The sequence below is a fragment of the Myotis brandtii genome, unplaced genomic scaffold (genome assembly GCF_000412655.1).
Source record: "Myotis brandtii unplaced genomic scaffold, ASM41265v1 scaffold115, whole genome shotgun sequence".
Lineage (NCBI taxonomy): Eukaryota > Metazoa > Chordata > Mammalia > Chiroptera > Vespertilionidae > Myotis > Myotis brandtii.
In genome coordinates this window covers 10,930,899-10,946,675 of record NW_005353967.1, presented here as the reverse complement: position 1 = coordinate 10,946,675, position 15,777 = coordinate 10,930,899, and the positions used below count along the sequence as shown (strand labels likewise).

General features: G+C 37.0%; 1 protein-coding gene across 4 annotated transcripts in view; it reads left to right on the top strand.

Moving 5' to 3' along the window:
• The window catches only part of ADAMTS6 (ADAM metallopeptidase with thrombospondin type 1 motif, 6), a 229,492-nt gene that overhangs the window by 123,839 nt on the left and 89,876 nt on the right, over window positions 1-15,777 (top strand). For all 4 annotated transcript variants that reach the window (XM_014549006.1, XM_014549001.1, XM_014548999.1 and 1 more), the window contains exons 13-14: window positions 6,517-6,662; window positions 8,776-8,839. In XM_014549006.1, the coding sequence (XP_014404492.1) occupies window positions 6,517-6,662; window positions 8,776-8,839 (210 nt within the window). The remainder of the gene's footprint in view (window positions 1-6,516; window positions 6,663-8,775; window positions 8,840-15,777) is intronic.

Sequence of the window (15,777 nt, the reverse complement as noted above, 5' to 3'; positions counted from 1 at the left end):
GCGTGAGTCCTGGGGGGTCTGACATCGCTATTACAGCCATTGGATGTTTGCCTGAATAAGCCATTCAAGGATTGAATAAGAACCATATGGTCTGAATGGATGTGCTTAGGGACAGTAGCATTAACCAAAGGAGGAAATTTGATGAGCCCAGACAGTGCGCTAGTTGGTACTGTGTGTCCATGGGTCAAACTTTTACAAATAAATCAATATAACTTTAACCCAAAAAACTTTCTTTAGACATGGCATCAGCAATAGCACTTTGGACAGGCATCGGAGGGATGCCATATTTGATGAAATAGTAAACAAAGATTTAGACTGTAAAAACTTTGATAGCAGTATGGGCATTGTTATGGAACAAGATATTAATGATAATGAAAACCCAATCCTTGCAAACTCTGATTGTGACCACAAAGAAGGTTTAGAATACTTGGTTTATTTCCAAAAGATTGATTTGATGATTCTACAAGATTGAGTTAGAGATATAGCTCAGCATTTAGACTTACATATATATGACATCGGTTCCTAATATCTTTGTATGGGAAACATAGGGCTGGCTTAGACTAGGATTATTATAGACCCTTCTAAAGCACTGGCTATATAATAGGACATTTGCAGCCTTAGATCTTTAGAGTAGAATATAACATGTTTCAACTGGGTTTCAAACTGGCTCTTGAATTGCTTTAGAAATTTCAATAGCATGGGATGACAAGTTCTGATTTAGAATTTGGGCTGGAATAAGCTTCAGCATTCCTGCACCTGCAGAGTGAAAAGATAAGGCTTTTAATAGTGCTGTGCTCCAACTTTTAGCTTTTCTGACTTGGGAAGAACATTCTATATTGAATCACCAATATCCCTTGCTTTAAAATCTTAGGATTTCCTTAGAGGTCTCTCATTCCAGATGCTGGCTTGACCCAGTGCTGGCTATGGTACAAGATCTATAATCACATCCTAGAATGACTCTAGTTAAAAAATATGTATGTTTTCAACATTTAAAAATAAAAAAAAATATTTTAAAAGTATACTCATCTTGAAAAATTTTTGTGGAATTCTAAAAAATTCTCAAAGTTAGATTTTTAAATTTATAATGTATCTTGCTTGAAGACAATTTCCTGATGTGGATTATGAAATTCAGCAAGAGATGTTGTTTAATAATTGTTTCTTAGGAAAATTTTTAAAGCTTCACTGGAGTATATTGTCTTTCTAGATAATTTTTAAATATATTTGTTTTACTTTGAAGGAATGTGAAAAGCAAGAATTCTTGAACAATCTGAGAATTTATTCTTGGAATGTGATAGTTTCACTTTTACCTTTCTAAACCTGGTTAAACACACTTGAATTAGCAAAAAGAAGGCAAAATTATATATCTGGATAATTTGGGCTGAATTAATATGACTGATATTTAGAATACATCACTAGATTAGATATAATCTTAGAGAAAAAAGATTCCCATATGAAGATTTCACTCTTTTAAGAGAAGAAGTAAAATTCTATAGGTTTGAAAATAGAGCTTATAAAGGTTTGGCAACTTCAGGCCAAGAAAAAAAAAAGGATAAAAATAGAAAAGACAACACTCAAAATTTTCACCTTATGTGCTTATAGGATTTATATACTTCAAGTTGCTTTACTTAGTGTAATCCAATTATACTTGTGACTTATATTAAATCAGTATATATTGATTCATGTAATTATCTAGAAAATTAGTTCAAATAACTTTATCCACATGAAGTTTCCTATGGATTTCTTAAAGCAGTTATTATTAAGTCAGATAAGTTTCTTCTCTTAAAAGCATGTGCTACATCAAGATACTTGCAATTACCAGAGGAGGGAAGTAGCAAGAATTCCAAAGAGATCCCTTCCTATAAATAGGAGGTGGGGGGAAACTAAACAAAACACAAAAAAATCAAACAAGTCCTTTGATGTGTTTTTAACTTCTTTGAAGGTATGTCTGCACAGAAATAATGTCTAAAGTTGTCCTAATCCAAGCCATATTGGAATCGAAAACTAAAGTTAGTCCCCATTTTATAGTTAGGGAAACTAAAGAAAATAAATAAATGACTTGCTTTAAATCAAATATATTGTTCGAATGAGAGCTCAGGTCTATAACACAGACTACACACAGAGTGAAGTTGTCCCTATACAGACGGAAGTTGTTTACTTGTTAACTAGCTAACAATGTTGTTAATTAGTTATTAAACTAGACAGTAGTCTCTTATCAATTGGTGAATGATACTTATATTATTATGAATTCTTCTTTTTTAACCCATTAATCTTTGTTATTTAACTATCTGATATAATTGTCTATTATGTTATAACTAGTGGCCCGGTGTAGGAAATTCGTGCACGGGGGCGGGGGTGTCCCTCAGCCCGGCCTGCACCCTCTCCAATCTGGGACCCCTTGGGGGACATGCCTCTCCCAATCCGGGCCCGCTGGCTCCTAACCGCTCACCTGCCTGCCTGCCTGATCGCCCTAACCACTCTGCCTGCTGGCTTTCTCACCGCCAGCCTGCTCACCCCCAACTGCCCTCCCCTCCTGGCCTCATCTCCCCTAACCGCCTCTGCCTCGGCCCTGCCACCATGACTTTGTCCGGAAGGATATCCGGAAGGTCTCCCAGAAGATCTCCCAGTCTAATTAGCACATTACCCTTTTATTAGTATAGATTTCATGGGATAGATATAATCAATCGGGTGAATTTATGCAGTAAAAGGTTCTAGCAAACCAATTATGAAATACTGTGTAAATGTTAAGTAATCATGAGAATTGAGCAACATTTTATAAGGTGAATATTGTATTTATCTTTTACCTTAAGGATAGGTTTTAAAAGGAAAACAAAATCATTTGTGTGACTTCTTTCCCTGTCCTACACTTTGTGAGTCTCCAGGAAACATATAACAATGTTATTAAATACTTTGGAACCTACATCTTTTCGTGTCCTTATGGCTTTCATAATTCCTTTAGCCCCTGAAAATGCAGAAAGTGATTTTTTCTCTACCAATTATAAGAGTACCCAAGGAGGTCTGAAATAACATGTGGCTGTTCACTTATAGCTAAGTGAATTTTTTTATTTTCAGTCTCTAGTGTTATTTTGTATTTTGTGTAGTAAAAACAGTTCAGTAAAAGTATAGTGGAATATTTAATGTTTTTAAATATAGAATTCTACACCTCCAATAGATTCTCTCTCCCCCCCCACACACTGATTTTTTTGTGTATTTTTGGACAGATAATTCCTTCCTTTCTGCCAGTAAGTGACTTTGGGCAAGTCAACCTGCTATAGGCTCTGGTTTTCTCATTTGAAAAATGAGGTGCTTAGATCGCATGAATGCTTAAGTTCTTTTGAGCTTTAGATGCAGCTCTGTGCTTTTATAAAATGTAAAATCAAGCTTTAATGTTATTTGAAATCAATAATGCTAGATTTCCAACTTGAAAAAATAGGCAAATTTTAAGAGTTGGAGTTTTTTAAAGTGTTGTCACTAATTGAAACCATGGCTCAAATCAGTCATTGCTGGTCAATACTACTTTGCTCAGTCATTCTCAAAGAAAAAATAGGTACAGGCATAGATGTCCGTACACACAGGTACTTCTAATAACAAAAATGTAAAACCGGAGATTATTTGGCCTAATGTTGTGACTTTTATATAGGTGAAGGTTTAGCACAATTGGTGGTATATCATTATACAAATGATTGGTCTTCAGGATCAATTAGGTAAGCGATAAGCTGACAGCTGGAACATGCTCTCCCTCTCAAGTGTACATTATCAGCAGTCCTACTCCCAGAGCTGATCCTGTATTATATCAGTGCAGCCAGCAACCTCTGCTTCATCATTTTGGACAGATGGGTTTTTTTCATGGTAATTTTCATTCTCAAAACTCATAATCTTTCTTAATGTCTTACTTTAATATCTAATAGGTTAAGGCTCAGAATGTTCTGCTTTCTAGCCAACCAAAATTTGAATTCTTCTTGCCTAATTTTTTTATGGACAAATGATAATTGCTTAGCACTTCTCTAAAAAGTCTTTTATGTTGTCACAACTACTAAAACATTTACTCAGTGCTAACTCCTAGGGAAACAAAGGTGAATTTGACTCTCTTTACCCTCCAGTATTTCCAGTTCCTTCCTGACATGCAGCAACCAAAACAGAACACAGAATTCTAAAATTGAACTAACGTTGTCTTTCAGTCAATGGATTTTTGTTGCTTATCTACTACATGCTAAGCACTGTCCTAGATAGAACATTCTTGTTGGGGTCCAGCCCCAGCAGGTCCAGGGGTTCCCAAAGGTGTGGATGGAGTCAGTGAAGAAGGAATGACACAGAGGCAGCGTTCAGTTGACCAGCATAGTTGGGTTCTCTAGTCAGGATCTCCAGCCAAGTTCTGAGTCTTATTGTCTTGTTACATCTGTATTTATACCAGTTGATTTTAATTCTATCAATTTCTATTCCAAAGGTTAGGGCGTTTCTTATCTCCATTCCAGGGAGTAAAGATTATGTAGCTTAAGCGTGATTGTTGGTAGTTAAAGTGATTAACTACCCGCCTGGCACTTAGTTAAGTGGTTTTATTCCCTCTCTAACTTCAGGGAAAAATCCCTACCTGGGGAAACAACCTTTCCCGGAGAGATGACCTTGGTTAAAACACATAGCGCGAAGAAGGGGAGCAAACATATTAAGAACAGTATGCCATATACACCAGGTCCCTTGAAACATATGCTGTGCAGATGTTTCTTCCCTGCAGCGACTGTGTCAAGCAGCAAGGATGGACCGGCTTCCGGCACTTTCTGTGGTGACAGACATGCTGGATCTGCTCTGCCCAACATCGTTGCCACACATGTGGCTATGAAGCCCTGGAATGTAGCTAGTCAGTCTGAGGAACCTAATTTTTAATTAATTTAAATTTAAATAGCCACACTTGTCACATTAAGGTTTTTACTTACTAACGAGAGGAGACAGACAATAATGAAGTAATTCAAAAAATAAACAGGGTAATTTAAAGTAGTGTGTACTAAAACGATTACATCCTGGAGGTTCCACTTTGGGATAAGGTGGTCAAGGAAAGAGTTCCCTGGTGAGATGACACTTGACCTGGGACTGAATGATGAGAACACAGCAATATAAGGAATTGGGAGAAGAGTATTCCCAGAAGGACCAGCAGATGCAAGTGCCTTATGGAGGGAACGGGCTTAGTGTTGGAGGAAAGGAAGGAAATCTGGTGTGTCTGGAGAAATCCGAGAGAGAGAGAGTGAGGCTGGAGAAGGAGGCAGGGGTGTTTCCCACAGGCCACAGCTGACCAGAGTCTTTTAAGCAAAAAAAGAGACATGATGCGATAATATGTTTTTTAAAAAGATCTCTCTGAATGCTTACTGGAGAACAGATTGATTATAGATAGGAAAAAGTGGAAGTAGGGGAACCAGGTAAGAAGCTATTCCATTTGCCATTGGTAGCAGTGAAAAAGGTGAAAAGTGAAAAAATTCTGGATATATATAATTAGTATTATACAATGATTACTTTTAAGCATCACATGTCCTAATCCCTCTATGTTTTAATATAATGTTGAATTTTTATTTAGCTAGCTAACATTGCTGACAGTTACTCAACTCTAATAATGTTGCCTGTGGTTATTCATGTAAACAAATGACTTTCATAGCATCAGTATGGTTTGTCAGCGATTGATGGCAATTCACAAAATGCACCGATAAAAGCCTAGAAATGCTTCTTCTTGTTGTTGTTTTTAAAAAAGGCTTTCCTTTTTACCATATTCTGCAAGTAAGATTTATCATGTTAGAGTTATGAGCTGATTATTTGATGTCTGCATCTCGATAAATTATTCCTGGCTTTCTACTTATGTGCAGTATGTGTGGTTTATTGCAGAGAATAAAGCTGAGAAGAATTCCAACACACATGTTCATGCAGGGGCTATGCACATGGCTGGTTGGTGTACATAAGGGTTTTTTGTACCCAGTCCCTAGTGTCTTGGCATTACTTTTATTATGTCTGCAGTACTCATGTAGATGAAATGCCACAACACATTCTTTTACTATTGTAGCCTCAACCAGCCTTTTCTTTTTCTTTCTTTCTTTCTTTCTTTTTTTTTTTTTAAAGAAAACGCAGTTACCATCATAAAAATTCCTTACTGGGGAACTTTCCATATTGCGTTATCATTCCATGAGTCTAATAATAGTGGAATATAAAGAAAATTTTTTAATACTAGAATATCGAAAAAAGGCTTTTGAGGTCTCCCTAATGAGAAACACGAAAAGTCTGGAGTAGGTGAAATAAGGGAAGAGAAGTAGACTCGTTTTTTAGACTCCTGGTACATGTTAGAGATTTTGAAATCATTGCCTAGCTAAAGATAATTTGCAAATCACATGCACCATCACCAATGTGTAAACACGGTTAAAGAACTCTGTTATCTGTTGGGAGAATGCTAATGCCTGTAATTGGTCGTTGCCTGAACTTTGTGTATTTCTGTCCTGATAGCTGTATCTGCCTAAAAGCTAATTCTGTGTTTTCTGTGCAATCTTGCAGTGGTGCTATCAGGGAGAATGTGTTGCTTTTGGCACTTCGCCCCAGAGCGTAGAAGGGGGCTGGGGTGCCTGGTCACTGTGGGGAAAGTGCAGCAGGACCTGCGGGGGAGGCGTCTCCTCATCTCTAAGACAGTGTGACAGTCCAGCGTAAGTAGCTAAAGTAAGCCGCAGCCAACAAAAAGACACAGTTGGAAATGATTCAAAGCTGTGGTTTCACATGTTATCTGTAAAAACGTTTCACTCCCGAGCCAAGTGCTTGTCTTCAGAACAAGCACGAGGCAAGGAGAGCGGAGGAGCCTTGTTAGACAGACTTTGCTTTTCTTCCCCGCCCCTTCCTATGTGACTAAAAATAAAAGAAAGGGGAAAAAGACAAGCATTGTGTATCTACCTCAGGTAGAGCCAGAATTCTTAATCTACTAATAATCAGATAGATTTCCTTTTCCAAAAACTACTGAATTATGGATGAATCCAGGTCTGGTCTTAGCTACAGTACCATTATTCCCAGGAAACCTAAGGTCTTTTCACATGTCACATAAAATTATTACTGCTACAGTAGTATTAAAAGGACCAATGAGAGCCCTTCAAGGGTTGAAATGCCTTGATTCGCATCACAAATCACAATGAAAAGAATACTGCCCATGTGTTAAAATAGTTTCCTTTCACATGCCCCCATTAATCATCTTCTGGAGTTGCCACCACTTTTCTCCCCATGGCTGTTTTATGCAGGTCAGACTGCTCCTCTCCCACCATCTTTTTCTCCAGCCGGAGCCCCTCTGGCGGAAGGCCAGTCCCATCAGTATTCTTTGCTGTGGTATTGCTTCTCCCTCCCACCACTGCCCATTGCAGGTGGACTGTTCCTCTGCGTGGTCTTTCCTGCCCCTCTGGAGACTGAACTGCTCCTTAGCAGCTCACATTTTTGGCTAGAGCTCAGGTTGATGGCCTTCTTTCCCAATGCATATTTTGGTGCAGAACCAGGTGATGATACATCAATTCTGCTGTATTCCTCCTTCTGGGGTAAAAGATGGTCTGTATTTGTTTCTTCCTCCTTTTAACTCAGGATCCCTCTCTTTGGCTCCTCTCTCTAAATGTCTCTTTTCTTCTCTTTTTAGCTTGAAATCGTTTCCCTGGATATTAGTGCTGTGTTTCCATTCTCCCATTTTCTAGCTATTTTTACCCTCCTGCTAAACTGGGCTCACTCACTGTCACTTACGCGTAAACCAGCCATGCTACCACCATCCCCATTACTCTGTTTTTGTCTGACCGACCCATTTCTCCCAAGCTGGTTCAAGCTGGGCCATTTGTTTTCCATGCTTAGAGTCACCATTCACTGGCATTCAAAACGTATTCAAAATTGTCACTTAAATTATCCCATTGATTCTAGTAAGACAAAGTTGTAATTTAGACTTTGCTATTTTTAAAACAAGTACAGAATAATTAACCGAAGTTCAACTGTAGGCTATTGTAGAATAATAACCAAAATTATAAAACCCTATAATAATCAATAATATACCCAGATATTTAAGAGCATGACCAGACCTCTTTTAAAAGAACAAGTTAGCCTTCAAAAATAGCATTCAAATAATAGCGTATGGCTCTACCTAATGTTTAATACTTTAAAAATTAATTGATGGAAATAAAATATTTGACATCTCACTTTTTCATTAATTTGAGTATTATTTAAAGCATTTATATAATGCAAACCCATCTGATGTTTAGATTTAACTTTTTAAAACTAAATATTTGAAATGAGATAGAAATTCATTTCTGCATTATTTACTTGGAACTGAAACTATTTCCAGAGAGTCTTTTAGTGTCCTCTCTTGTTTCCAGTCTGAGAAAAAATCAAACTTTTCATTTCCAACTTGGTGGGCAAAATGCATCGGATTATGGGTTTGTTGAAATGATTCAAGTGGCTTTTCATTATAAATAAGTGAATTTTAAGCTGGAATCTCAAATTGAACCAATCACCTGTTTACTATGATAATTAGAAAATACATTGATTTAATTGCATTTTCTTAATGTAAATCATGACAATTAACAGTCTTGTAAAGTTACTCATAGTAAATCGCCTTAATTTTAACATTCAACAATCATAATCATTATTACTAACAGTCCCCAGCATGATTTTTTAATAACTAATAAAATGTCCAATTTTGTATTTTCTTAAAGTAAATGTTAATATGTTTTCATCATGCAATATATGTGCTTTCTATGTGGATAAATATAGTATATTCACATGTTAAACAAAATATGTTTTCAGACCTTCAGGAGATGGAAAATACTGCCTTGGGGAAAGGAAACGGCATCGCTCCTGTAACACAGATGTAAGTAAAACCCAACTCTGCTATGAAAAATTACATTTCCCCCAGAGCAGGGAGATTTTTAAAAATTGTAAGCTTTTTGATCAGAAATCCATATGTGTGATGGTGACATGCATTTTTATAAAGTTGTTAATGATGAAGGGAGCCAGCCTCAGGTCCATGAGTTCCATCAACAGGAGTCAAGAGGAAGAGCACCAGCACTAGGAGGAAATACCCTGTGCCCCTGAACTGCCCTGGTCCCCAGAACACTCACAACTTTACCATCATTATGTTTCTTGAGTCCAGCACAATTACTATGCTCTTTATCCCAGTGCATATTTGCCACTGCAGGAAGCCCTAGACTCCCACATCTAATCCCATAGGCTCTGCTTATCCCCTCTTCTGTTTTCTGCCCCTGCCCAGCTGCTGAAACTTTTCTGTGCCCTCAGGAATTCATGATCCACCATCAGCAAAATTCCTGACTTCTCTGAATTTTCCTTCCTTTCACCTTGTTCTAATGGAAACGGGCTCTCCTCTGGAGATACTGCTTCCTCTGCAGCTCTTCAAAGTTGGTTTTCTCCCTGGGCTCTTGAATGACTGGGTCTGAAAGTAGGTTGACTATCTTCTTTATATTCTCATTACTTCTTCCAGATAAAATGAAATAAGCGATGCCCTAGCCAGTTTGGCTCAGTGGATAGAGCGTTGGCCTGCGGACCGAAGGGTCCTGAGTTCGATTTTGGTCAAGGGCATGTACCACAGTTGCAGGCTCCTCCCCAGCCTGGGTCCTGGTTGGGCCTGTATAGGAGGCAACCAATTGATGTGTTTTCCCTCACATTGATGTTTCTCTCTGTCTTTCCCTGTCTCTTCTACTCTCTCTAAAAATCAATGGAAAAATATCCTCCAGTGAGGATAAAAAAAGACAAAAAAACGAAATAAGCCAGTCAACGAAGGACAAGTATCACATGATCTCATTTATATGTGGAATCTAATGAACAAAATAGATCCAGAGACATGGAGGCATGGAACAGACTGTTGAATCTCAGAGAGAAGGGCGGGAGGGGCAGGAAGAGATTAACCAAAGAACATGTTTACATATATTCATAGCCCATAGACACAGACAATAGTGTGATGAATGCCTGGAGTGGGGCAGGGGCTGGGTGGAGAGGGTTAAAGGGGGAAAGGGGTGGATATCTGTAATACTTTCAACAATAAAGATAAATTAAACAAAAAACACAAAACCACAGCTTTTACTTTCATGTCATCAGACCGTTACCTGCTATCTTCACTCTCTAACCCTATACCTATTTTAATTCTTGGTTATGCCATAATTATGTAGATAGTTTTTCAACATCTTGTCTTCTAGATTTTTCCATAAGCATACAAACCTATTGTTATTTCTCCTATCTTGAAAAAACAAAAAGCCAGCCAGTTATTTTCCCACGTCTTATCTTCCTTTGTAACAAAATTCCTCAAAAATGTTGTCTATACTTACTGTATCTAATTCCTCTTCTCATTTTCTCCTAAAATTGCTACTGTCAGGTTTTTGCCCCCATATTCAACTGAAAATGTTCTTGTCATATCCCCAAAGCTCCTCCCCTGCTCTCTTAGCTAACTTTCTTCATGTTTTATTGGTTATGAGGCCACATGCCTACTCTTTTAAACCAGTCATGGGCAAAAGGAATGAGATTACTATAATTGGTTTAGTCTAATCCAGATATGCCTCTAATTGGGTTAAGGTCACATTCCCTGAGAGGTAGATTCCTGAGCAAAAATCAGAACTCTGTTAGCAAGAAAGTAAAGAGTAATAGATATTGGTTATGCCACAGGTGTCTGTGTCAGAGCTCTTTAAGTTTCTGTCTTTGCAGTAGTGCCTCCTTATCTGAGCAGGATACATTCTAAGACACCAGGGGATACCTGAGACCCCAGATTGTACCAAACCCTATATATACTTCCACCCACTCCCATACATACATACCTATAATAAAGTTTAACTTATAAATTAAGCACAGTAAGAGAGTAACAACAATAACTAAGAATAGTTAAAACAATATACTACAATAAAAGTTATATAAATATTATCTCTTTCTCAGAGTATCTTATTGTACTGTACTCACCTTTCTTCTTGTGATGGTGCGAGATGATATGCTGGACAAAGGGATGGAGTTGGGATTATGTGAGATTTCATCACATTACTCAGAACAGAATTTAAATTTAAAGGGAATTTAAATGCTATTTAAAACTTATGAATGGTTTACTTCTGGAATTTTCCATTTAATATTTTCAGACTGTGGTTGATCTTGGGTAACTAAAATCAGAGAAAAGGGGGACTACTGTATTGGTAGAGATAGTAGCAACAGAAGTAATAGTAGTAGCTGCTACTAACATTTATTGAGCACTTAGTATCTATCAAACCTATTATTTTACCCATATTTTCACCCCATACTGACAATTCTCCTCAGTAGTGACTTGGCTTGGTAAGACACTTTTAATTTCAATTTTTTCAACATAATCTAGAAACACTTTGATAATTTAAAGTTTTGGTATAATCTGTCTATTACAGCCTTGTTTCTGCAACATAAATTAACTCATAAATGATTGAATTATTTTGTTCCATATTTTGTGCCACTAAGCAATACACCAGCTGAAGTCAAATTACATTGATATAGTTAGAGGAAATTTGTGCTGGACATGATGATTGTTCATCCCACATTCATCTTTTGGCTCAGTTGGTCACATGCTCTGTGGTTCAAGTCCTTATTGTTGTTTCTGCCTGTTTTTTGTCCACTGGCCTCTTGTCCTTACAACCTAGCAAGCTCAACCCTTCTTTATTAACTTTTTCACCTTTTAAATAAGATAAAATCCTATGTTTACTCTAGCATTTCTTTGCTAGGAATCTGCCATGTATTTTTAAAATTATGCTAATATTTTCTTAGAATTCTTATTGTTGGTAGTTTGTCTTTAGTCTGCCCCTAATGCTATTTTCCCTTTAGGCTTGCTATTTTTAATTTGCAATTTTGCAGAAAGAGATTTTTCAGAAATGTGTGTATCCTATTAGAGCAGAAACTTATAAATTTAAAAATCTGTTGTTAAACTTTCTATTTTATAGACTATAGTATAGGACAGATAATTTAATAATAAACCAGAAGGGTGATTGATCAGAGTTAAGATTAAATAATGCAAGCAAGACTTCAGTATTTTCCAGCTAACGTAGAATGGTGTTTCTATAGAATTATAGGGCTTTTATGTTTGTGTCCTATAAGTTAACCTTTGTACTTTTTTCTAAAGGTATAATGCCTTAAATGTTCTTTTATTCTGTAGTGCCTCGATGTCTGTTACAAGCTACTCTAATTTAAGGGATTCAACAGAGTATATTTGTCTTTTATCAGATCAGCCTGCCTTAGTGCATGTTTTACACAGTTTAATGCTATGCACATTATATTTAGTAGCTCCATGAATAAGATCTGAGAGAAGACTTTCCAATTAGGTAAAATCAATTTGACAGCCGAGAAATGGAAAACAATGCATAAACATTTTGGGCTCCGTCATTTGTGATCCAAGATCTTTTCTTGAGATTTAAACAGAGGTGATATAAAGGATGAATTCAAGTCATCGTGGAAGCATTTTCAAATTAGTGTCCAGGATGAGATGATGTCAGGCGGTCAAGCAGTAGGACCGCCATGGCTCTTTATTTAGTGCCCTGAATCTTTGAGGCTTGCCCAGTGCTTTCTCATTTATGCCCTCATGTATTTGATCCATCCTATTTGCATTTCTTTTAAGATCTTGCAACCCATTCCACATAGTTTACAGTTTCCAATACAGTACAGCACTCTTGATCTCCTTTCTGTGATTAACCAGCTGGTATTATAGATTACTGCTTAGTTCTCGTATTTTTACACATAATAATAATTATTATTAGTTCTAACTCTCTGATTAGAGTTGAGTTAGCTTGTGCTTACTTCAGCAGCACATATACTGGAGTTGAGTTAACTTCATTAAAATCACAACTGAAAAATAGAATAAATTAGAAAATCACAGGGAAAGGAAAATAATATAAAGCTAAGGCCAATACCTTAAATGTGTACCAAAAGATCCTTCCACTTACTCAAAGTGGTTCACAAATTTTGCTCTGAGTTTCCCAGTGACCCAAGTAAAGATGCAAACACTATCAGTTCTAGAATTCATAATGTCTAGTAGCTATGACAAAAGGAGCTATATCCACATGGCAACACTTTACTATTTCGAAGATTTAATACTCCTCCTATGTGGATCCCTGCACTGTGGTAAATCAGATTGAATCACATAAAGTTAACAGTACTCTGTTTGCCTAGATTACAGGAGAAATTATAACCTAGAAGGAATGTAGACCAAACAAGGTGGCAAGCACAAAAAGATAGCCACACGTTCTCCCTAATTTTATTCTCACCACAGACGTTAGAAAGGTATTGGAATGGTAGGAAGAGAACAGCGAGTGTTACCATTAGTTCTTGTCCCACTTACCCCAGTTTCGAAGAAAGAGATCCACAGAGATAGAATAGGCAACGTGTAAAGGCAAATATCTCCATGCTAAAATAGATCAGAAAAGGGTATCCAGCTGCAACATTGGCCTGACCACTCTCAACAGCAACATAACTAATCTAGAGGCCAAAATATTCACACACGAGACTGAGGCTGATTATCTGTAGCAGGATCTTTTAGATGGGCATCAGCACTGGTCATGCTCAAAATCCTTCAAAAGAATCTAAACAAGGACTCTCTCTTTGACATCCACATCCAGTGGTTGGCAAACTGAAGCTCGTGAGCCACATGCAGCTCTTTGGCCCCTTCAGTGTGGCTCTTCCACAAAATACCGACTTCTGCGCATGGGCCACGAAGTTTCAATCGCACTGTACGTGCGCGCCTGCACGTGGTATTTTGTGGAAGAGCCACACTGAAGGGGCCAAAGAGCCGTATGTGGCTCGCAAGCTGCAGTTTGCCGACCACGGCGACGTGACGGTTTGTCTCCAGGACAGACTAGAAGGTAAAGACAATAGCTATGGCAGAAACAAATGAATATGCTTTTCATCTTAAAACTACTGAGAAACTAGGAACATTTATTAAAGACACATAGGAGAATTGGATGAAATTTGGTCTTACCATTAAACCATAAATATAATAGAATATTTGAGATCATAAGCTAATCTCATAGGCATGGCCATGTGGAACTTGGGTTTGTAGAGCAGAATTTTATGGATGTACTGATGCTAAGAATTCATTGGTTAAGGACATAGTTCCCCTCTTTGGACATAGAGATAAATGATTGATAAGGTCCTGACAGTTTCTATAAATGTGTAAAGGTAGGAACTAACTAACAGAAATAAAGCCTCTAGATCTGTGCATTATCTGCTGAAAGGTATTGGCTCAAAAATTTATTTTTTATTATTATCTGTATGAAATCTCCTTTTTACTGGCATACAAAATTTTTACTATTAATCAGGCATTTCTGCCATCCTGAGCAATTTTTCATTCTAATGACTTAAAACTATCATGCAAAATGTTCTAATAGGGTAACCATTGGGTGTACATAGTATAACTATTTTCAATAGAATTTATAGGTGCTGTGAATACCTTATTTGATAACTTGATTTTTTTTGTAAGAAGGAAAAATATGGCTATGTTAAGTTTATAAGCCAAATTTTATATCAAAACCTAAAGAAGAACTATTACTATGAAAAGGACTTTTCTACATTTTTAAAAAGAATTTCCCGGTGTTTCTTCGGTGTTTCCCAAACCAAGAAAATCCTTGTGTTTGTCCTGTTTGGTATTATTTGTCTTTATGCATCTGCTGATAATGTGACTAGGATAGAACTTCTGGTAAAAACTCAAGTTTCACTTTGGCTGAGATAGAAAGTTATATTATTCATGCATCTTAAGCATTTCACTTCCCTCCTTTATTTTATGCATCAAAACTATAAAAAATTAAAGAATCAAAGTGAGTTTTCCAGGTCATCTGTGGTCTGTTCTAGAATTTAAGCATAGATTGTATGGTACCTGGGTTTCTTCTCAGGGAAGCTGTGCTAAAAGGTATGTTATTCTGCAATTGTTTTCCTCTTCAGTCCATTGCTTAAGGTCATTAAGTGGTATGATTGCCTTGGTTGTGGTACACAGAAAAGGCATAGCCTTTATTTAGAGGTAGGATTGTAGTGAAAAAGAATGGACTTTGTATTCCCATTGACTTAAGCTTAAATCCTGACTGTAATACTTGTTGCTGTTTGACCTTGGCATGACACCTAACCTTAGGAAACTTTGGGGAACTCCTATATGGATGGAGTGTGATTATATCAAGCTTGCAGGGCTGTTTGAGAATTAAAAGAAGGAACACTTGCAAGCTATCTAGCGCTACTCCTAATGCTTAATGTGTATTCAATACAGAGTACACATTAAGAATTATTTACATTTATGTGCTGTAGATGAAAAATTACTTTAATGCATTAAATCCTCAAATCACTTTTATAAAGAAGAAGGACACGTCTTTTTTCAAGAAGGAACAGGCTAGTCCCATGGAAGGGATTCAGTAAGGTAGAATTTCTGAGTACTGTTCTAGGGCTCTCCTAGCACTGACCGTCTAACCCAGTGATGGCGAACCTTTTGAGCTCGGCGTGTCAGCATTTTGAAAAACCCTAACTTAACTCTGGTGCCGTGTCACATATAGAAATTTTTTGATATTTGCAACCATAGTAAAACAAAGATTTATATTTTTGATATTTATTTTATACTAGTGGCCCGGTGCGCATTGAAATTCGTGCACATTGAAAGGGAATTAATTAGAGGAAATATTTAATTAAATATCTAATTAAAGGGAATTAATTAGAGGAAATATTTTAATATTGCTATTTGCCCTTTCTCTATAATAAAAGTGTGAGAGATAAAAGGAAATGAGTACAATGTATATGAAAATAATACATAATTTTATTAATAAATAAACA